Here is a 25,096-nt window from a genome sequence, read left to right on the forward strand (position 1 = left end):
AATAAATTTATTATCCCCAGGTAATTCATTTAATATTACTTTCGGTTATTATCACTTTTCCCAGAACAAATTAGTGATGTTAAATGAGGATTGATTGTACCAATTTTTGCTGTTATTGATGGATAGGATAGGATGTTGGCATTGGAATGATGTAGCATTCTCAGCATTAGGCATAGAATGCTGCAGTATTCAGGAACCCTTGGGCGATTCTAATCATTTATTCCAAATGGTGGGCCAAGGGCCCATCAACCATAGGTAATGCTGGAGATCTATATACATATGTTTGGTCTGTAATATTTAATGGGCTGTATTACTTAAGTAGTAGAATTTTAAAACTGAAAGCCCAAAGCACCCAATCTTCTTTCGTAATTTCTTTTTAAGAAACTGTGATAGTTTCTTCTTTGAGAAATTCCTTCTTAACTTATTTTCATCAGCTGGATCAAAAAATCGTACAGGTTTTTCTTCAGCTTCTGTGATATCTCTAATATTAATTATGTACAGCTGAGCAAGGTTCTGATTTAAGTACTACAGCTTTAGACAAAAAAGGTTATTTTCCCAATTTTCCAGTCTTTGACTTTTATTGAGGTGAGAAAGTAAAGGAATGCTCATCATAGGCCTAGAGTAGTATAGAAGTGCAAGAGAACCTGATAGTATCAAGAGAAAGAAAAGACAGATGGAAAGCAGGAGAGAAAGAAAAAAAGGCCTCAATTTTTTTATATCATCATCATGTAGCCAAAGGTTATCCTTTTTTCTTTTTCACAAGTATTATTCAGCTGAACAACTCCAAGGTGATTGGCACCCAAGTGGGGTAGCCTTATCTAAGTTAACTGCTTTGAGTTTGCCTTCTCTGCCTGAGATAGTTCACCAGTCATTCCTGCAGTTAACCATAAAACTATAGTGAATTAATAGGATTGAACCATGTGAAAAAACCTCTCATTATAAAAATAGACAGAATTTTATCTTCCTTGGTGAATATTACACAGTGCAGTACACCCCTAGCCAAAAATTTAGTATCTCCTAGAATGCTTCTTTCTAAATATAAAAATTGTTAGACTGAACAATAAAATTTGGTGACAGAACTCAAGCAGGGTGTTGTGGTTAAAGTGTTGGAGAGGCTAGTGAGAACCAAGATCCAGAATTGGGTTGACAACAGTGGTGTTATCTTTGATGGACAGCATGGATTTTTAAAGGGAGGTCATGTTTTAGTAATCTGCTTACTTGTTACAATAAGGTGACAGCTGCATTGGATAAGGGAGATGGATACACAGTGGTATATTTAGTTTTTGCCAAGGCTTTTGGTAGAATACCATGTGATAAGTTGATAGTCAAACAGAGCATATGGAGTTGAAACAATATAATTGCAAAAGACAAAAGATCTAAAGTCCTATTTTTGGCACGTTGTGCTCTGATGATGCTGAGTTGAAAATCAGCGAAATATTAGCGTTAATAAAACATCTTTGTTGATAAAAGTGTTTGTGGTGTTGTTAATACCGTGAAAAATAAGTCATGAATAACCATCAACACCTAAGCTTATCTGTTAGAGAGAGCAGATGGAGTTGTATATTAGACTAGTGCATTGGATTGGAGATTGGCTATCAAACAGGTATCAGCAAGTTTTGTATAGCGGTGCAAATATCCTGAAAGAGGAAAGTCATTAGTCATGTGCCTTGGGGATCTGTTTTAGGACAGTAGCTATTAAATCTGTATGTTAATAATATTAGGTAAGATTTGAATGGGGATATTCAGCTGTTTGCTGATGATGCAAAGTTGGAAAGAACTATGAGAACTATGTAAGGCCACAACAGATGTTGTGGCCTTACATAGTTCCACAACAGATGTTGTGGCCTTATAAGAAGACTTGAATAGATTGAGTGAATGGGCATGCAAGTAGGGATGCCAGTTCAATGTTGAAAAATGTAATGGTTTAAAATTTGGAAAACAAAGCTGAGATATAGAATTTACTCTTGGTGGGGATATATATTATTGGAAGTAGAGGAAATAAGAGATCTTGGAGTGATGGCAGATAAGGTCTCAGATTTAGAAGAAACATTGCCAAAATTGTGAGGACAAAAGAATTCTGGCAATGATGTAGATGACAATGACTTGTAGGAGCAAAGAGATTCTGGTTCCATTGTATGAGGCCTTTATTAGGCCACATATAGACTTGTGCATAGATTTCGTCACCTAGTTTACAAGAGTATGAAGAAATGTTGGAAAGAGTCCAGAGACAATTAACTAACGTGGTTTCTGGTCTCTGGAATGTTGAATATGAAGAAAGGTTGAGAAGATGCAATTTGCAGAGTCTAGTTGATAGGAGAAAGAGGGGTGATATAATAGAGACATACACGTTGTTAAGGGATTGTTATAGGATTAATGTTGAAGTTGAAGGGGGTTTTCATAAAATGGTGGGAGATGGGAAGCAAACAAGAGATCATTCCTGAAAGCTGTATAAGGAGGGTGTGAGCAAGGTGTGAGAAACAGGTTTTTTGCATGGCGAGTCGTGAATGATTGGAATACATGCCTAAAAGTGTGACACCTGTAGAGAATTTGAATGTATTTAAGGCATGGTATGATGAGCTGTGTGTATGGCAAAGGGACCTCCTGTGATGAGCCTTTGACTTCATGGGGGTCTTGGGATAATAATAATAATTTCCATAATACAATCTTGAAGAATCTGTATGCCATATTGTTGGTTTTCAAAGCTGTGTTTTTTCCTAAATTTCCATGAAATTTAGGAAAAAACGTGCTTGATTGTATTTATAGCAGTCAAAATTTTCTTCCCACTACTGACAATTGGGGAAAGGATATTGAAAAAAACAAAGAAAAAAAAAAGAGCTTATTCTGTTGTGATAGACTGCCCAAGATATTATAAAATCCATATATACACAGGTGCAGAGAGCAGATACAGAATGCATATTCTATTGTTTCCACTCTCCAGATGTCACAGATTGGATCTCCAATGTTAAAGTACCTCCATTTGATTGTGTTTACTGGAAAATGACCATATGCACCAAGTAAGATCCTTTCTGCTAGGGTATCTTGGGAATTTCAGTAAGTTATTAAACACAGTGTCATTATTATTAATAGAAAGAATGTCAGTGCCAAAATGCTGAAATAGTATTAGAGTTAAGCACAGAATGTTGATGTATTTAAGTTCTTAAATATTTAAATATTAAACATTAAACATACTTTAGAAGAAAAAGAAAGCAGCCCAACTTTCCAGTCTTCTAAGGTTTTAATATTTTTGTGTATAAGTTCTTGAACTGGTAATACTAGACAGCTGGAGAAGGGAATTCCAAGTATGGTGAGAGGTTCTCTCTCTTAGAGGTTAGTCCATAATCCCACTTTCCAAATACTTATAATTTTGTCTTGTTAGTCTACTGATTTTGAAATGGATTTTGCAAGTTAGTCCACTGATTTTTCTGAATTTTTCAAAAATATGAAAAATATTTCTGCATATGCTAATACCTTGTGTTTCTTCATAGTTGAAGGAACTGTTATATCCCTCACAGAGCATACAAACTGTCAAATTTCTGCAAAAGAAGGATCCAGATTCAATGCAAAGGCACAGGACTAAGATGGCAACCTCACTTGATTTCTGTTTTGAATTCTGGCCAAGTCTGATAGGGATCTATTGACTAGAAGTTGGCTAGTTGTATTGGCACAGGCTCTGATGGACAACAGCATTTTGCAGAAAAATGAGGAGCAGAAAAGGATGTTGAACATTATCAAATGTTTGGATAAGATTTACCAAGAGTACTGCCAATACCTACTTTTTCATATTAACTAGGCAGAGTAAATTCTACCGCTCAGCCTGGAACTTCATACACTTGTTTGCTTTTGATTATGTATCTCATTCCTACTTTTAGCCTGTTGTTGTTGATAAGATGAAAGAAGATCTTGTAATCAGTATTAGATAAAGAAATAGTCCTCCAGCTGTTGATTAAGGTATGATCCCTATTAGGTTATTGAATTAGAATGGTATAGCTTGGTACAAATTCACTTGGTATGTGACTTGTAGAGAGAATGGGAAGAATAAATTACCAGGCCTCTCAGTAAAGTTGTATCCCTAGATCATCAAGTCTTAGGGATTTTCTTGTCTGGCATTCTTTATAGATTGTAGTAACTTCAGCTGTTGTAATGGGTCTGTTGAGGCCATCTTGGATATAAATAGGAAAGGCATTAATTTTTCCAAGAGTCATAGTTTCCCATATTACTATTGTCTTCAAACAGATGTTCATAGTGTTTTTGAAAGGAGTCAAGGATGTCTTGGGTGGTGGACATGCCTTCACCATTCACACAAATTTTGATGATGTCCTTTCTTCATGGAATTTGGTGTGAGCTGTCTATTGAAAAATACAGCTAAAGGGCTATTAAATGCTGTTGTATTCTTATTTTAAAATTTCTTTCTTCCACTTGTTTCTGCCTTTCCAGTTCTATGTTGATTTTTTAATGATGTCACTGCATTCTATACCATTGGATTGTTTTGGTATGAACCAGCTTCTCTCTTCATATAAGTCTTTTAACTTTTTCCTTTTGAAGAAAGCATGTTCCTTTTCCCCATTTATTCATATTCTGTTTGCTTGCTTCTTTGAATTTTGACCATGTATCCGAGACCCAAGTAACATTATTTAAGTTTGAACAGAGGATCTGGAGCTTGGTTGAAGACATCGATTGGAAATCTGGTGGAAGTCTGCATGGTCTGGAACTGATCACTACTTGTTCCATGCACTGGAATTTAAGTAACATTGGATAATGATCTGACATGTTAATGCCAAGCAGTTTTATCTGAATTACTCTGTTTATAAGCGAAACAAGATATAAATTCGATCAAGATGGGTATCAATACCTTGATTAAAGTAAGTGCAATCCTGGAAATTAGGGTTGTGAATCTACCATCCGTCTGCTATTTGACCATTATCAAGACATATTTTTAACTGTGCATAGCCTACTTTACATTTCTGGGGGTCACCTACTATTTTATCTAATGTGGGATTTTCAATACAGTTCCAGCCTTCAGCTGCTATGATATAGTGGACACTGTATAAGTATTGCTGCAATTCCCGGAAGAATCTTTGTCTAAACTGTTCCATTAGATGGAAGCATATATACATTTATAAAAGATTATTACATCTCCGTAGTATTTCCAGTCTGTTGTCACAATTTGTTCTTCTGCATCTTTGGATATTACAGGATGACTGACCCAAGGAGAGGGGGGAGGGAGAGCAAAGAATAAGAACCCCTACTACAGTCTGTTATAACTTCCAAAGCTCCATTAAGACAGAAGCAAGTATCTATCTGTTAAGGTTTTTATATCGTTATACTGTAGAAGTATGTTTCTTGGAGAAACAATAACTACCCGATATTATGGTAGAACAAAAGTTTCATACAGCTTCTTTAGGTTATAAGTGGAAGCCAGACCAATCGAGAAACTGAAAGTTAAATCATTGCAGAAGTCATATTTTCTATATATACACATAGAAAAATGGCAAAGCAACATATTATTAAAATACTTTGGATAAAAGATAGTTGTGCAAGATTTTTCATTTGGTTAGAAAGTACATTATACTTGGCAAGTATGACAAAAATGAGAAAAACAATGGTTGGCACATGAAGTTATCCTCATGACTAGGTTACTTATGTAATTGTTTTCAGTGCAGTATTCTATTATTATCATCATCATCAGACCTTCATGGAGTCAAAAGACTCGTTATAGGATGATGAGTCTTTTGACTCCATGCACAGCTCATTAAATTGTACCTTAAATGTATTCACTCTCTCTGCACTCACCACACTTACAGGAAATGCAATCACTCACTTCTGTCCATGTAAAAAAACCATTTCTCACTCCCCTGCTCATATCATCCTTATACAGATTTCCCCATTTGATCTCACCTCATCCTATGACAATTATCTTCTACGTTAATCTGGTAATAAGCCCTTACCAACATATGTCTCAATCATATCCCCTACCCCATCCTATTCAATAGGCAGTGCCAATTCTATTTTCTCAAATTTTCTTCATAATATTCCAGAGACCAGAAACCATATTAATCAATCACCTATGGACCATTTCCAGTATCTCTTAATTCTTTTGAAAATCAACTACCCAAATCCATGCAGAGTATGAATATGTAGCCTGATCAAGGCCTTATACATTAGAACCATAATCTCTTTACCTCTATGTAGCATTTATCTCCTTCCTGCTTAACTCCTCACTCCATGCTATAGCTCCAAGTAGTCTCCTGAGTTTTTCACAATCAGCCTTGTAGCTTCACATATATCCTTTCCTCACAGAAATCCTCATATAGCTAGCAACTACCCAGGCTATCATTTCATAGTCACTCTCACCAACTGGAGGAAGATTCAGCACCTCATTTATCATGACATCCTCTGATGAGATGATTAAAACCAAGACCCTTGATCCTTGTATGCCTTCCATTACAATAATTTTCCTAGGGTAGTTGTCCATCAAACTTGAGAAATTCATTTTCTTTAATCTTAGATGCTAACACTTCATCCCAGTCTATTTCCATAATTAAAATCAAATCACCTATAATTATCATCCTTTTCTTATTTGCTTGGCTAATTTGTTTATGCAATTATTTGTGAATGCCCTGCACATTATCAGATCTGTAGCAACACACAAGTAAATAATTCACCTTGTCTACCTCTACCTTACACCATACTGCATCAGAACTGATGCCACTATTTTACCCTTGCATCTCTACTTAACATGGGTACAACCCCTTTTCTATCATCAGCAGTATTCTATTTCCCTTTTTCCTTTTCTCTCTTTATGAAAAATATACCCATTTCTATTATTGTCAAGATGTCATCCTCACTTAATCACTTCTCTTATTCACCTTCTCCACATAAACATGCTCAACATCTTCTCACATATACATATTACACTCATGACACTATGCCATTCTTGAAAAATCCACATTACTCACATTATTTATTTTTTCAAGTTGACGTGCCTAATGACCTCACCCTCATTACATTTGTCTCAGAGCACTGAACAAAAAGGAGAATTTAAAACAAAACACAATCTGAAATGACCAACCAAATGTCATGTCCCAATTACAGCTATCACACAGTAACACTCAGTCTAAAACTATACGTCATCACACAATTCACATAAAATTAATCATGTCTTTTTGCAGCCCTTACAATTACTATCTTTTTTACACTCACCACCTGGTAGATGTTTCAACTGTGTAGAAATCAGACATATCCAGCCATTGTTTCAATGGCTGGATATGTCTGATTGTTCCTTCTGGAAGTGCAGATGTTCTGAAAAAGCAAGAGGCTAGCAAAAGAAAAGATTTGGAAGGACTTTAAATGGGAATGGGATTATATTGATCAAATGCATATAATAAACAACTAAGTTATACCAACCAGTTTCACCAACTAAGGCTGTTGGCATCTTCAAGTTACATAACTGATGTAAGGCACTAAAAACTAAAAAACTATTTCGAACCATAATCAACCGATTCCAATTATATTAAACAAAGAACAGAGCGCGTACAATACATTCAAAGAGCGTGGATGATATCACTTGTTGTTATTTAGGAACGTGCTATAGTTGGCATTATAATTTAGTTCTGGCGAGTTGAAGGATCTGATAAGGGTCTTCCAGATCATGGGCAAGATTAGTCCTTGGTTCCTGTCAAGGTTTTGTATACAGCAGGCAACTATTGTGGCCTCCTTAAAAATTCGGGAGCGGAAGTCCTCCTCCATGTAAGGAATTGTGCTTCTATCCCACTCTATGGTATGGTTCATTCTTGAGAAATGAAAAGCTAACCCCGATTTTTCTTCTCTGTTATTATTGACATCACCTATGTGTTCTTTTTGCTTAATTTCAAGGCTCCTTGAAGTTTGGCTGATGTAATTCAAGCCGCACGAGCAGGGTATGTTATTAACTCCAGCATATTTGGAGAAAGGATGGCTATCTTTTGGAGATCTTAAGAATTGTCTAATCGTTTCTGTGAGTTTAAAGGCCACTCTTATTTTATGTGGTCTAAGGAGTCTAGCAGTCTTATTGGAAACTGTCACTAAGTATGGAATGATGATGATGATGATAGAAATATAACGTACATCATCTTGTTGTCTTTGTCGAGGTTCAGAGAAAAGTATCTTGTGGACGAGTCTTCGAGGAAATCCATTCATGGTAAGGTTGGTGGATATCAGGGATAGTTCTTCCTGGAGATCTTGTTGATCTGTTGTAAGGAGAGAGGCACGGTTGTTCTTCAATATGTGTACAATACTAAGTTTCTGAGAAATGTGGTGGCAGGAAGTGAAATGTAAATAACATCATGTATTGGTAGGTTTGTGGTAAACTAAGAGGTTGATACCACCATTCGGAAGCTTCTTAATTAAAGTGTCCAGAAATGATAATTGGTTATCTTTTTCAAGTTCTAGAGTGAATTTCATTGTGTGGTGTAGAGAGATGATTTTGTTAAGAAAGTCGAACAGGCCCTTTTTTGTGTGGTTCCAAACAATAAAGATATCGTCCACCATATCTCCACCATACTGTGGGTTTAGGGTCTGTTTGAGTAAGATTTTACTTTCAAAATCCTCCATAAAGAGATCAGCACAAGATGGAGAGAGAGGGGAGCACCAATTGCAAGGCCAGTCAATTGCTGATATATGGTTTTATTCCATAAGAAATAGTTTGATGTTAAACAATGACGGAACAGAGAAGTAATGTCTTGTGGGAGCAAACTTCCTAAAATGTTGATAACTCCACAGGGATGTTAGTGAATAGAGATGTAACATTCAAGTTGGCGAGTAAATCCATATTGGAGATAGAGATGTTGTTCAGTTTCTCAACGAAATGTTGTGAATTTCGTATATAAGTATCCGAATTATGGATGTTGGTTTGAGGAGGCCTGTCAGGTGTTTAGATAACAGATGAGTTGGCGAATTGATTCCATCCACAATCAGGTGTAGTGGTATTCCTTTTTTGTGTACCTTAGGAGCCCCATATAGTCTTGGTGTTAGTGGATGCATGGATTTCAATCTTCGTTTTAAGTCTATAGACCAGTTCACCATGTGACGTATTAAGTCGTTGGTATCATTGTGGTTCTTTAGTGTTCTTTTAGTTCCTCAAACCACACATCCATAATTTGGATACTTATATACGAAATTCGCAACATTTCGTTAAGAAACTGAACAACATCTCTATCTCCAATACGGATTTACTCGCCAGCCTAGATGTTACATCTCTATTCACTAACATCCCTGTGGAGGGAGTCAACAACATTTTAGGAAGTTTGCTCCCACAAGACATTACTTCTCTGTTCCGTCATTGTTTAACATCAAACTTTTTCTTATGGAATAAAACCATATATCAGCAATTGACTGACCTTGCAATGAGTAGCCCCCTCTCTCCATCTTGTGCTGATCTCTTTATGGAGGATTTTGAAAGTAAAATCTTAACTCAAACAGACCCTAAACCCACAGTATGGTGGAGATACATGGACGATATCTTTATACCAAAGGAACTGTTCGACTTTCTTAACAAAATCAACTCTCTACACCACACAATCAAATTCACTATAGAAAATTTGTGAATTTGATTGTGTTTCAAATTCACAAATTTGAAATTTGTGAATTTCACAAATTTCAAATTTGTGAAATTTGAAATTTGTGAAATTTCAAATTTCACATTGAATTCACACATTGATTTCACATTGAATTCACAATTGAATTCACTTGAAAAAGATAACCAATTATCATTTCTGGACACTTTATTTAAGAAGCTTCCGAATGGTGGTATCAACCTCTTAGTTTACCGCAAAACCTACCAATACAGGACGTTATTTACATTTCACTTCCTGCCACCACATTTCTCAGAAACTTAGTGTTGTACACATATTGAAGAACTGCGCCTCTCTCCTTACAACAGATCAACAAGACCTCCAGGAAGAACTATCCCTGATATCCACCAACCTTACCATGAATTTATTTCCTCGAAGACTCGTCCACAAGATACTTTTCTCTGAACCCCGACAAAGACAACAAGATGATGTACGTTATATTTCTTTCATCATCATCATTTCATACTTAGGGACAGTTTCCAATAAGATTGCTAGACTCCTTAGACCACATAAAATAAGAGTGGCCTTTAAACCCACAGAAATGATTAGACAATTCTTAAGATCTCCAAAAGATAGCCATCCTTTCTCCAAATATGCTGGAGTTAATAACATACCCTGCTCGTGCGGCTTGAATTACATCAGCCAAACTTCAAGGAGCCTTGAAATTAGGCAAAAAGAACACATAGGTGACGTCAATAATAACAGAGAAGAAAAATCGGGGTTAGCTTTTCATTTCTCAAGAACAAACCATACTATAGAGTGGGCTAGAAGCACAATTCCTTACATGGAGGACTTCCGCTTCCAAATTTTTAAGGAGGCCACAACAGTTGCCTGCTGTATACAAAACCTTAACAGGAACCAAGGACTAATCTTGCCCATGATCTGGAAGATCCTTATCAGATCCTTCAACTCGCCAGAACTGAATTATAGTGCCAACTATAGCACATTCCTAAATAACAACAAGTGATATCATCCACGCTCTATGAATGTATTGTACGCACTCTGTTCTTTGTTTAATATAATTGGAATCAGTTGATTATAGTTTGAAACAGTTTTTTTAGTTTTTAGTGCCTTACATCAGTTATGTACCCTGAAGATGCCAACATCCTTAGTTGTGAAACTAGTTGGTATAACTTAGTTGTTTATTATATGCATTTGATCAGTATAATCCCATTAAAAGTCTTTCCAGAGCTTTTTTGGGCAAGAAAAGTTTCCTGGATCTTCCAATTCAGTCTATCAAAAAGTATTTTGATACAAACTGTACTTTTGAAAAGTCACAAAAGAGTACACAAAACTATTAGAAATAAACCAAAAGAATAGTAGAAACCGCCTTCCATGTAAACTATGTAGGATCATCAGTAGGTGAGTCTGTCGACCTCGATGAGTCTGTCGACTCCTTGGAGTTTCCCGGAACAATAATAATAATAATAATAAGTAAAACTAACAGTAATGAAATTAGTGCACCAACTGAATAAACAGAATGTCAAATATACGAGGATTGTTTGAAAAGTTTGGTAAAAAACATAAGTTAAACATATTTTTTTGGAAAAAAATCACCTTTATTTCTCGACATAGTCTCCATCAAGGTCTACACATTTGGCCCAGCAAATTTCCAAATTTGCCATCCCATCTAAAAAGTAGGATTTGTCAAATTGTGCGAAATAGTCATTGATAGGCTGGATGACATCCTCATTTGAAGAAAAATTTTTCCCACTGAGCCAAATTTTTGTGGTGGGCAATCATTGCGGCTGCCAATATTTGGGACGGTGCATTGTCTTAATGAAACACTTTTTTTGTGTGCTGATCTTGGCCGTGTTTTCTTCAGTTCTTCTTTTAAATAGTCCTACAATGATGCATAATAGACTCCTGTTATTGTCTTAATTGGTGCATTGTCTTAATGAAACACTTTTTTTGTGTGCTGATCTTGGCCGTGTTTTCTTCAGTTCTTCTTTTAAATAGTCCTACAATGATGCATAATAGACTCCTGTTATTGTCTTACCCGTTTCCAAATAGTCTATCATGATAATTCCTTGGGAATCCTAAAAAACAGTTGCCATTACCTTCCCAACTGACAAAACGGTCTTTGTTTTTTTCGGTGCTCTTTCACCATGCATTGTTCACTGTTTTGACTGCTGCTTGAACTCAGGTGTGTAGTGGTGGATCCAAGTTTCATCTGCAGTCATGAATTGATGCAAAAAATCCTGCAAATTGTGATTAAACATCCCCAAACACTGCATTAAAATGTCTTTTCACATGCGTTTTTGATCGACAGTCAACAATCTCGGCACCCATCATGCACACAGCTTTTTCAAGTGCAATTTTTCATGCAGGATATTATACACCCATTCAGTTGAGATGCCTACAATCTCAGAAATCTCATGCACTTTCACTCGGCGGTCTTCCATAACGATACCATGAATTTTGTCAATCATTTCCTTCGTAGTGACCTCAGTCAGGCGTCCAGAGTGCACTTCATCCATGATGAACTTGCAACCATGTTTAAGCTCATTTATCCAAAAATAAATAGTCTTTATAATGTTGGTGCAGAGTCCCCATGAACTGCATCTATCTTGGCTTTGATCTGCGTGACCATCCACTTCTTCAAATAAAAGTGTTTTATCACTGCACGCAACTCGTTTTTCTCCATTTTTATGAAAAATGCAAACACGGTCATTTAAAATGACCGTGTTTGCATTTTAGCCATATGTGAACTATGCATCACATATGGCTAAAATTTTGCCAGGGGTCATGATAAAGATGATATGCGCCAACACTTGTATGAATGAACGAAGTCGCTGTCTACTTGAAATTTACCAAACTTTTCAAACAATCTTTGTAAACACAAAATGTTCTATAAAAAGAGGAAATTAGAGAAGAAGAAAAAAAAAATAAACTTTGATTTTAATTCACTATTGTAAAGGATAAAAATAAGATTATAATTTCTTGTAAAGTATTATTTATTTTGTAACCAAGTGAAAAAACTTGATATTGATACTAAATTAGGAACAGCAGTGTCGTGAAGCTCTGAAGATTTGAATAGGTAGGTATTTTGGACTGAGGAATGGAGATGTTACTTCACTGTTGCCAAGTGTAAAGTCATACACTTTGGCCAAATAATGAATATAATGAACAGGGTTTATCACAATGAAGGAACTCTGTTTTAGGAGGCAGAGCAGGTGAGAGATCAATTGATCTGACTAGATAAGGGACCGAAGTTCAGGGGATACACTGAAAGTTTCTACCCAGAAAGTTGTTGGTTTCATGCAAAGAATCCTGGCAAGTAGGGATAAGGAAATATCACTTCCTTATCCCTACTTGCCAGGATTCTTTGCATGAAACCAACAACTTTCTGGGTAGAAACTTTCAGTGTATCCCCTGAACTTCGGTCCCTTATCTAGTCCCTTTCCACTATATGAGACACCAATCATGCTAGATTTGGATTTCTGTGAGCAGATTATCTGGTTATATGAATGACAAGGAAACTAGAAAGAGTGTGCAGAGGCAAATAACTAAGATTTTCTCAGGACTCTGGAATGTATATGAGGACAGATTAAGGAAATATGGTCTGCAGGGCTTGGTAGATAGAAGGAGAAGGGTGTTGTGTCCTGAATAAACTAAGAAATGTTTTAACACGAATTATTCAGGACACAACTTTATTTAAACATAGGCAGAGAATGTGGCAGGTTGGCAATAGATTAGAAAGATAACTTTATGTATCTAAATCAAAATTAAGAGCAAGAAATTGTATAAAAATGAAAGAAAATTTGTAAGACCTAACCTTTAATGCATGTAGGTCAGATATAGAAATTAATTAAAGCTGCTAAATTCATTTAAGAACCCCATTTCATGTATTATAAAGTGTCAAAGCCTGTAAGCCAGAGTCCAGGGGTCATCTTTAACCGTCCTGTGTTATGCATACGAAAAGGGGGGGGGGGAGGTAGTTATAGGAAAGAGAAACTAAAGCACCTTCCAGGAAGAACACAACAAGTGCACATGCTATGCAATAGAGGGAGCTGTGACGCCATGACGTAAACTCACATGACTGCATTGGCAGGCATTGCGATAGCCGAGAAACACCGAGAAGAGAAAGAAAACAAAAAGGCCAAGCAGACCCCAATCGAGGCTTTTTTTGGGTTCCTGTTTCCTGACTTCTCTCGGACATAGGTCCAGTCCGCTCCGACCGAGAAGTTCCTGGCTGGCCATGGAAGGCATTGGTTCATCTGTCGCAACGTTTGAAAAGGGCCAAGCTATTTCCTAAGACCAGGATAGCTGTGCGATGTCATGCAATGGAAGAACCAAACAGATGCCATCCTTTCTGGCCATGCTCCTGAGCCATATCGCCTTTCCTGCCGAGGTTCTAACCATATAGTTTATTGAAGGTGATCAGACGAAAAGCAGAGTGAAGAAGCCTTGATGCCCAGACAAGGCAAGAAGAAGGACATAGTATCAATACAGAGCCAGTAAAGTAGACTTTTATGTTGTGATTTCCAGTTAAGAAAGAATGTGTTTCCCTAAGAACTTTTGTGAAGTGGACTAATTTGATGGAACTTTAAGAACTGTCTACAACTTGGCACAGGCCCATTTGCTTGAGAATTGTCTGCCTAACAAGGCCATATTTATTCTGCAGGAATTAATAGTAAACGTGTAGAATGAAATAATCAATGACCATGTGAATGTAGAGAGTATGATAAGTGTTAATGAGATAATGTTTAGTTACTTATAATGATGGTCTAAGCAAGTTTATTTATATGTTAGTATTGAACCAAGGATCTTACTTGATAATAATTCAGATCAATTAGTAGTAATGCTTACTTATATGATTTCTCTAATTTATTAAACATGTTTCTTAGTACCTGCCTGACCTGTTGTTAATATATGAATTCAAACAGCCACTCATAAAAATATTGACGAACTTAGTGGGAAGAACTCACGTGTATGATTAAACAAAGCGGGTCACGACTGAATATAAGAAATTAGTGAACTGAGATAAAATTTTATTATAGTTTAATTATTGTGTATCATTCTGAGAGAGCCATCCTGCATAAGAGTCCCATCTATCCTCGGTATTGGCTGGCGCAGTTATAATATAAATTTGTCAATACTTATCGGGTGGACTGTCTTAGAGTGATGTGTAAATGGTCACGTCCCACACAAGGACAAAGCCCTAAACACTAAGTAAACTACACGTGGTTAAACTATAGAAGGGCCAATAGGACTGCTTAACTAAAAAGGGGAGGTTTAAATAAAGAACGGAATAAGTGTAGTATGTCTTCAAAGTGACGGTTATATACAGGAATAAGAGATAAGTTTAACGATAAAGTAATAAGAATAAACAGCATATAAACTACCAACGAAATAAATTAGGGTCGTAACAAGGGCGATATGATTGAGACATCCATCATGGAATATGATAAAGTAATATTGGAATTATTGTACAGAGCAGTAACAATGGGAAGTCTACATTGGAAACCAACCAAATATTGTGTGGGTAAGAAAGTGAAAAGGAGATTTTTTGCATGGCTGGCAAGTGTGTATGAATGGAGTGCATTGTCAGAGTAGGTGGTGAATGCTCCAACACTGAATGATTCAATGCAAGGTATGATAGTCTTTGTGGTCTGTGGGTGTTTGGCCTCCTGCAGTGAGTCTTCTGACTTCATGGGGACCTGGAAAATAATAATAGTAAGAAGAAGAAGAACAACAACAACAATGAAATAGAAAGACAAGAAAAACATCCAGAGAGAGAACATAGCATCTAAAGAAGAAAACTGAAAATTTTAAAGAGATTAAAAAGTGAAAAAAATATCTAAAAGGAGAAAAAATATATATAAAAATCTAAAAACGGAGAAGGTTGTGGATCATCAAATGAGGATGAACCATCCTCCATGACATGGAATGAAAATCAGAGAGGAAGCTGCAATATACTCACAAATGTTAGGATGGAGATGATAGCAACTTGGAAAAAAGGCTACAATACCATATTCAATCAAATGTGTTAGAAATATCAAGAATGACTACATGAGATTCTTGAAATCCTTCCATGGCCTGTATTGGAAGGTGAGTAAGGTTGTGAGGAGTCTGCTGTAGAATGGCAGAATACATGCTGATGATCACTGATTAACTGATGGGTCTACAGGTAGTGAAGATGCTAGTTATTGATAACCGTTTTCATCATTTTCGAAAGCAGTGAAGTGAAGGCAATAGGATGATAGTTCAATGGCAGACTTTTATCTCCCTTATACCCTGGACTGCATGCTCTCTTACAAGCAATACCTAAGAAACGTTTCTGCTAAGTTAAGAACCCATAACAACATAATACAAAAACTAATAGGCACAACATGGAGAGCAACAGCTGATAATCTGCAGATTACAGCTCTTGGTCTAGTTTTCTCTGTTGCCGAATATTACTCACCAGTGTGACTAAATAGCACACATGTTAAACTTGTTGATAGCCAACTAAATAATACAATGAGACTGATTTCTGGCACAATTAAATCAACGCCCACACACACTGGCTTCCAGCTCTTAGTAACATTGTTCCACCGAATCTGTGCAGGACTAAGGCTCTCTTACAGGAGTAGAAGAAAATCTTGGAGAACACAGCCCCTACCACTGTTTTTTTTTTTTTCTTGAAAGTTATTTTTCACTTGGTTAGACTATAATAAATTTAGCTTAATCCTTTATCCAAGTGTGAGCAAACAAAGTTTGCGCCCGAAAGTATCTTTAGGACTGAGGTAAGGTGGTACAACACTGGGAAACTCGTTGCAAAGGTGGAGCAAGCTAACAAACAAGTTAACAAGTTAGCTTGCTCCACCTTTGCAACAAGTTTCCCGGTGTTGTACCACCTTACCCCAGTCCTGAAGATACTTTCAGGTGCAAACTTTGTTTGCTCACACTTGGATAAAGGATTAAACTAAATTTATTACATCTACTGCTACAATTAGCCCAACTACTACTACAATCTAACTTTGACCTGAAGCAAAAAATGGCAAGAACAGTGGGAGAGCCAGACAGATGACATCACAAAATTTTCTCTCAATGAATTACAAGAAAGTTTTGATGCTTGCTCACACCTCCCACAAAAATCCTGCTTAATAGAATACGAACTGGTCATGGCAGACATGGTTATGTGCAGACATGCTTTTTAAATGGGGTAAACAACCATCCCTGCATTGTGATTGTGGAGCTCAGAGACAAACTATGGACCATATTGTGACTCAGTGTTGTCTCAGAGCATATTCAGGAGAAAAAATTGGACTTTTTAAGTGCTACACCCGAAGCTATGAACTATCTGACCAATATGGATGTAACCTTTTAATTTTATTGGTTTTTAAAATGACTTTTAATTTTATTGGTTTTTAAAACGACTTTTGACTTTTAATTTTATATGTTTTTAAAGTGACAGTGTATTGTACTACGTGTTTTGATATACATGCCATACGAATAAATAAAATAAATCTCCCTTCTGGAGATGTCCAAATGATAGTAGTAATGATAATAATTATTATAACAAAAAAAAAACAGAATGTAAAGAATTGATTGGTTAGAGGCAATATATACATCAGAGAAAAAAAAGTCTAAATAAAGTTTAATTTTAAGAATTTTATCTCAGGAATATTTTTTTTAAATAAAATTCTTAAAATTTTAATAAAATAAAATAAAATAAAATAATGAATTTTATTTTAAATTTATGAATTATAGTTAGTGTGGGCTTCCTGCAGTGAGATTCTGGACTTCTTTTTCTAAATCATCATTATTATTATAAGAATAAAAGCATAATGTAAAGGATTTAATGGTTATGTTAATAATAGTTAATGCAGGCCTCTCAGACTGAAACTACAGACTTCTTTGAGATGTCCAAATGATAATAATTCTAATAAAATTACAATGTGAAGGATCAAATAGTTAGGAGGCAATAAAAGAAACAAAGATAATTAACTTTTTTTTTTTTTTTTCATTTTTGAAAATATTTGTAAGTGCTACTTCATTTTCAAATATATCCACTGAATGAAAAGAAGATGAAAATTTGTAAACAGTTATTTTTTATATATTTCAGATATTAATGAGTGTGAAGAAGGAATGAGCAACTGTGGTTCTACTCAAATATGCAAAAACACACTAGGAAGTTACACTTGTCATTGTCCAACAGGTTATGCTATGGTGTCACTTCATCATTGCAAAGGTTAATTGGAATATTTAATTTATATATGTAAATATCACCAAACATATTTTTTTGAATACTGCCACTCGTGAAAAGTTTAAAACATAATAGCACATTTGTACTATGAGAGGGCTAAGTTAAATAATTCAGAAAGTGTTCTAACAAGCCGGGTATGGATCTCACACTGGGTGATAACAATTATACCCTATTCTCAAGAATTTCACAAGCATACATCATATCATAGTGGGATATATAACTCCTAACTTGTAAACTTGAGAACTGATGTACTGTCCCTCTAGTAATTAGACCATCCAGACTATCTACTTGAATAGAACTGAAAAACAAAGTGAGTATAATGATGTAGTTCTTAAAGTTAGTTTTACTATAGTTTACTTTCAATCTGACCTGGTTTGCTGAATGGATGGCATACCCATTCTCTAGTCAAGGCTATGTGTTTAAATTCATGAGCACAGATGTTTGTCTGTCTTGAAGTAGATGAATTTCATCATCTGGAATTGAACCACCATCCTGCTTAGTTGAACCACTATTCGCCAGCAAATTTGTTAATTAAGAGGGAGATGTTAAATCCCGTTTTTTTTTTTTTTTTTTTTTTTTTTTTTTTTTATTATTATTATAGCGGATTTCGGAACACGGATTTCAACCTGTGTTTTGTACCCGGCTATAAAATAAAACAGGATTTAGCATCTCCCTCTTAATTAACAAATTCGCCGGTAAAATAGCCTTTCGGCTTATTATCTTTGTAATTAACATTATTTAACAATATATAGTACACCACTTCTGCAATTCGATAGTAGAGGTATGTAAGTTTCTGTTCACTTAAAACCTTGATATTCCAGGTCTACCTACTCACTGATGAGACCTCAAAAAAGATTGAAACCAGTCTGGATAGTGACCTCTTCTCATAATGTAAAACAATATATATTTACATCTCTTAGGAGCTGGGTTTTACATTATGAAAGAATATTAAAGTTAGTGAAGGAGCTTGCTCCATCTCTGCATGGAGTTGCCCTGGTGTTGTACTATCCAAGTGATCATTTACACTTGGTTCTGCTGATAGCTTTTTTCGGCATTGAAACTCTACAGATGTTGATGGATTTCGATCCGTGTTTCGTACCCAGCTATAAAATAAAACGGAATTTAACATCTCCTTCTTAATTATGTTTAAAATAATTTTTAAAAAAATATTATCTTCTATAGAGCAAGAAACTGGGAGTAAGGAGAGGGTATTGTACGACATTCTATTATTATTATTATTATTACCCAAGACCCAATGGAATCAAAGATTCATCTAGGAGGTCCTTTTATCATATCCACAGCTCATCATACCGTGCTTTAAACACACTCAAATTCTCTGCAGACGCTAAACTCTCAGGCAAGGCATTCCAATCATTCACAACTCTGCATGAAAAAAACCTGCTTCTCACTCCCCTACTCACACCCTCTTTATACAGTTTTCAGGGATGACCTCTGGTTCTCCCCTGATCTCCCACTATTTTCTGTAGAACCTCTCCAGCATTGATCCTATAACCCATTACTAACTTGTAGGTCTCTATCATATCTCCCCTCTTCCTCCTGTCCACCAGACTCTGCAAGTTGCATATTCTCAATCTTTCCTCATACTCAACATTCCAGAGGCTAGAAACTACTTAGTCAGTCGCCTCTTGACCCTTTTCAACATCTCTTCATCCTTCTGAAAACCAGGTGACCAAATCTGGGCACAATAGTCCATATTTGGTCTAAATAAAGCCTTATACAATGGAACAAGAATCTCCCTATTTCTACAAGTCAGTGTTCTCTGCATCGTTCCCAGAAGCTTTTATGTTGTCTTCATAATTTTGGCTATGTGTCCCCTAAATTTCAGATCCTTATCCACTATCAACCCTAGATCTCTTATTTCCTCCACATCCTCACCAAACATAAATTCTGCATCCCATTTTTGTTTTCCAAATTTTAAAAACTTACATTTCGCAACATTGAACTCACATCCCCAATCACTCAATTTATTCATCTTCCTGTAAGGCCACAACATCTTCTCTACTCTTCATGATTCGTCCCAACTTTGCATCATCTGCAAACAACTGAATATCTCCATCCTATCTTCTCCAATATCATTAATATAAAAGTTAAACAGCAATGGCCCTAAAACAGATTCATGAGGCACATCACTAGTAACTTTCTTTTTCCTGGCTATTGCTTCCCCATACACAACTTGTTGATACCTATCAGATAGCCAGTCTCTAATCCAACCAATCTAATATCCAACTCCATCCGCTCTAATTATAAGAGGGTATTTGATGAGAAGGGATGAAAGCATGTTTCCTGAGTGTGATCATCAAGGATGTGGGTGAAGTTGTTAATGTGCAGAACAGAGAGAGAGAGAAGTAAAAGAGTTAATTATTTTGGAAGGTAGCACAGATGATTTGAAATGTAAAAAATATGCGATCAGAAAAGATATGACTGAATTGCTAGAAGCAAAAAAGCAGAAGAATTAGACAGTAAAGACTGTTGTCAGAGTATAATAAAATGAAATGAGGAAAAAGGACCATGATTGTGAATTAATCAATAAGAAGATTGTGAAGGAAGAATGGTGTGCACTTTATAGAATGTATGGAGTGAATTTGATTGATAAAAAGAGTTGTACATGCCTGACAAATTGCATTTGAATGGTTTCAGAGTTTGATGTTTATAGACAGTTTTGTTCAATGAGAATTTGAAAGTGCAAACTCAGAGAAACTAGAGATATTAGGATTCAATGCAGTCAAGCATGTGTCTAGCTACTCAGGGGGACAAGTTTAGTGTGAGTGCAGAAATGATAATAAAATATTGAACATTTCATGATTTGAATAATCATAAATAGTAATTACAAATCCATTTAGATTCAAATAATAAATATTGGAATCTGAATAATAGAATCTGAATCAGAGAAGGCACAGTGTCAAGAAGTTAATGTAGCAAATGATCAGAGTCTACCTGTAAAACAGGATAGCAAAAATCAACAGATTGTGCAGCAGGAGGAAGATAAATATGAGGTTGAAGATGCGGTTGCATCAGCACAAGGGGATGGAATGCATAAAGGTGAGGATGAGACAGGTAAGAATGGAAATCACAGTGTCGGGATCAGGGAAACGGGAGTAGTCACACAAAGAGAGAGGTGTAGTATAGCAGCTAGAATAGAGAATGTTGGTGCTGGTAGGATGGCCTCAAACACACAGCGATTGTTATGTTTATATATAAATGTAAGGAGTATTCGAAACAAGAAAGCTGAGTTTGTGGTATTGATTGAGATGGTATGCCCAAAAGTAATTGGAATAAGGGAAACTTTGTTGTCTGAGGAGGATGTGATGTTGGGAATAGAATTAGAAGGATTATATAATTTTCCAGAAGGACAGAAATGTGAAAAGAGGGGGAGGGGGTGTTGTTAATGATTACAGAGCAATTGTGTCTACAAAGTGTGGAAGTTGATGGTGCATGCATGCACAGATTTTGAATCTGTGTGGTGCAAAGTTGAAATAAACAGGTTAGTATATCTGATAGAATGCTGTTAGAGGCCAGGGAATGCATTGAATACTGATTGTGAAATGTTTAGGCAAATTAGTTGGGCATGTAAAAAGAAAGTGATCCTAAGTGGATACTTTAATTACAGGAATATAGACTAGAAGGAGTAGATAGTGTATGGGAACAAGGAGAGCGAGTTTGTGGAATTTCTGAGAGATAAGTATCTTAAGAAGCAGCACGTGATTGAAGCAACTAGAGGCTTTAATGTTTTGGATTTGGTGATAACTTCACAAGATGTAGTTGCTAATGAGGATGACACTGCTGCCAGTTGGTGAGAGAGTGATCATGAGGTACTTGTTTGGGAAGTGACGAAACAAGAAAAGATCACTGCCAAAAATGGATACATGTGGAAGTATAAAGCAGGTGATTATAGGAAGCTCTGTAGTCAGTTAGCATCAGTACAATTGGTAGGTGAGCTAAGCGGAAAAAGATGTTGACAATGCATGGAAATCATAAGGTAGTATTTCACAAAAGCAATGTATGACTGCATGCCGAGGGTTAAGCGAGTAAATAAAGTGGGAGTGAAATGGATGAACAGCGAAATCAAGCAAGCTGTGCTGGAAAAGAAAATGTTATGGAGGAGGTACAAGACAGTTGGTGGTGATCAGATCCATGAAGAGTATAAGGTGCAGACTAGAAAGGTGACAAGCATGGTAAAGAAAGAAAAGGTACAGTATGAGAGGAGATTGGCTGGTCAGCCCAAGGTTAACTCAAGGGAATTTTTCTGCTACATGGCAAGCAAGAGAAAGAATAAGTATGGCAGGTTGACACTGTTAGATAGTCATGGCAGCAGAATAACAGTTGCAAAGGATAAATTGGAATTATTGAACGAGCACTTTATCAGTGTATATCATACTGGTATAAATTATCTGGTACAATATATTGAAGAGAGGCAAGTATTAGGAGAATTGGAAGTGAAAGAAACAGAGGTGTATCAGATGTTGGTTGGGTTAGATGTGAGTAAGGCTGTAGGAATGGATGACATATCACCATGTATGCTTAAGGAATGTGCACCACAGTTGGTTATGCCCTTGACCTGATTATTTAATGAAAGTCTTGCAGTGGGTGGGTTCCTAAGGTGGAAAGAAGGCAAAATAGTACCACTCTATAAGCATTATTATTATTATTATTGTTCCGGGAAACTTCAAGGAGTTGACAGACTCATCGAGGGAGGCCCTAACATCATGTCTGGAACAACTATTCAACATTCACACAGTATCTATCATATCTTGCCTTGAACTCATTCACGGTCGTAGCACCCACAACAGACTCTGGAAGCTTATTCCACTCATTCACCACTCTCCAAGTAAAAAACCTAGCTCTAACACCCTTGTCAACCACGCTCTTTCCCAGCTTCCATGCATGGCCCCTAGTCCTCCCACCACCAGTCATATTTTCAAAAATATCTTCTGGATCAATCTTATAAAAACCCTTCAGTAATTTGAATGTCTCAATCATATCACCCCTCCTTCGCCTATCGTCCAATTTCTGCAACCCACAAATCCTCAACCTATTCTCATAAGGTTCATTCCACAGACCTACTATCATCTTGGTCACTCGTCTCTGGACCCTCTCCACTTCCTCCCTATCACGAAGAAACCCTGGTGCCCATAACTGGGCACAGAAGTCCAGATGAGGTCTTATCAAGGCTCGATACGGAGGAACAACAACTTGCTTCTCTCTGCATGTTAAAGTATTTTTCATAAGCCAAGTGATTTGGTGAGCTGTTTTAGTTACTTTTGCAATGTGCCCCCTAAACTTCAACTCCCTATCCACCAGCACTCCCAAATCCCTGGCCTCATCAATCTCCTGGAGTATGTTGAAAGTTTATTTTTCACTTGGTTAGAGTATAATAAAATTAGTTTAATCCTTTATCCAAGTGTGAGCAAACAAAGTTTGCACCTGAAGTATCTTCAGGACTAGGGTAAGGTGATACCACACCAGGGCAACTCGTTGCAAAGGTGGAGAAAGCTACCAACACTCCTATCTCAGTATCTCCTATAATGCAAAACACATCTCCTTGCGGATATGTCTAATGTTATGCATTAAGGGAAGGGCCACTACCCAGACTAGTTTCGACCTTTATTGAGGTCTCTTCAGTGGGAGCCAGGCCCTAGTGGAAATACCAGGCAGAAGCATTCGCAGGTCATCTCTACCTATAGGAGTTGCCAAATGGTGTGCCACCCTTTTTTAATAAATTACTCTGGATTTAGAGAAGGTTGTTGAAAGTTTATTTTTCACTTGGTTAGAGTATAATAAAATTAGTTTAATCCTTTATTTGTTTGCTCACACTTGGATAAAGGATTAAACTAATTTTATTATACTCTAACCAAGTGAAAAATAAACTTTCAACAACCTTCTCTAAATCCAGAGTAATTTATTAAAAAAGGGTGGCACACCATTTGGCAACTCCTATAGGTAGAGATGACCTGCGAATGCTTCCGCCTGGTATTTCCACTAGGGCCTGGCTCCCACTGAAGAGACCTCAATAAAGGTCGAAACTAGTCTGGGTAGTGGCCCTTCCCTTAATGCATAACATTAGACATATCCGCAAGGAGATGTGTTTTGCATTATAGGAGATACTGAGATAGGAGTGTTGGTAGCTTTCTCCACCTTTGCAACGAGTTGCCCTGGTGTGGTATCACCTTACCCTAGTCCTGAAGATACTTCAGGCGCAAACTTTGTTTGCTCACACTTGGATAAAGGATTAAACTAATTTTATTATATTCCTGGAGTATGGTTCCACCTATGCGATATACTGCTGCTATTCTTTTCACCCCAAAGTGCATAACCTTACACTTCAACACATTAAACTGACATCCATTTTTTCCTAGCCCAGTCCTCCAAACTATCCAAATCATCCTGTAAAATTTTGACATCCTGTGCACTCACAATTGCTGTACCCAACTTTGCATCATCAGCAAACAAGTGAACACTTCCTCTCAAATCCTTTCCAATATCATTGATGAACAAATTGAAAAGCAGTGGTCCAAGAACAGAGCCCTGTGGCACTCCACTAGTCACAAGACGTCTTTTTGACTCCACTCCTGAATAAACCACTCTCTGGTATCTCTCCTTCAACCACCCTCCTATCCATCTTACCAACCCTATATCTATCCCCATCTGCTCCAGTTTACTGATTAGGGTTCCATGTGGTATCCTGTCAAAGGCCTTGGCAAGGTCCAGTAGTATCACTGTAAACCCATTACCCCTATCCAGTTCAGCTGTCACGTGTTATAAAACGTGAGCAAGTTACTGAGGCATGAGCTACCCTTCACAAAACCATGTTGTCCCCCATACAATATCCCATTTTCATCTATCCAATCCTGTATTCTTTTCTTGACTAATTTCTCTAAGACCTTGACAATGATTCCTGATATGCTAATCGGTCGGTAATTTACAACAGCAGTCTTGGAACCACCTTTATGCAGTGGAACTATTTTCCCCTCCTTCCACCCGCTCGGGACTAACCCAGACCCGAGACTCAAATTAAACAAAATGGTCAAGGGTACTGACAGTTCATTAGCTGCTTCTCGTACTACATGAGCTGGTATACCATCCAACCACACATATGTATTGACATTGAGGTTATGCAATAGACTACTCACCTCCACTTCATTCACCACAATTCCCGTATAATCTACTAGTTTATTCGTTTCTGCAATGTCACCACCTGGATGATATATTCTTGCAAAGTGCTCACTCAGTAACTCAGCTATCTCAACTGATTCAGTTAACTCCCTAAGCATGGTTC

The 25,096-nt window shown here is 36.8% G+C and overlaps 1 protein-coding gene across 2 annotated transcripts in view; it reads left to right on the forward strand.

The window, feature by feature from the left end:
- The window catches only part of LOC150109235 (uncharacterized), a 415,237-nt gene that overhangs the window by 286,687 nt on the left and 103,454 nt on the right, over nucleotides 1-25,096 (forward strand). The window contains exon 15 of one of the 2 annotated variants that reach the window (XM_090406508.1): nucleotides 17,662-17,787. The exons of the other annotated variant lie outside the window; for it this stretch is intronic. Coding sequence (XP_090262634.1) covers nucleotides 17,662-17,787 — 126 coding nt within the window. The remainder of the gene's footprint in view (nucleotides 1-17,661; nucleotides 17,788-25,096) is intronic. 2 annotated transcript variants of the gene reach the window in all.

This window comes from Typopeltis vanoorti, chromosome 2 (genome assembly GCF_054136105.1).
Source record: "Typopeltis vanoorti isolate ZY-2024b chromosome 2, IOZ_Tvanoo_1.0, whole genome shotgun sequence".
NCBI classification, from domain to species: Eukaryota; Metazoa; Arthropoda; class Arachnida; order Uropygi; family Thelyphonidae; genus Typopeltis; species Typopeltis vanoorti.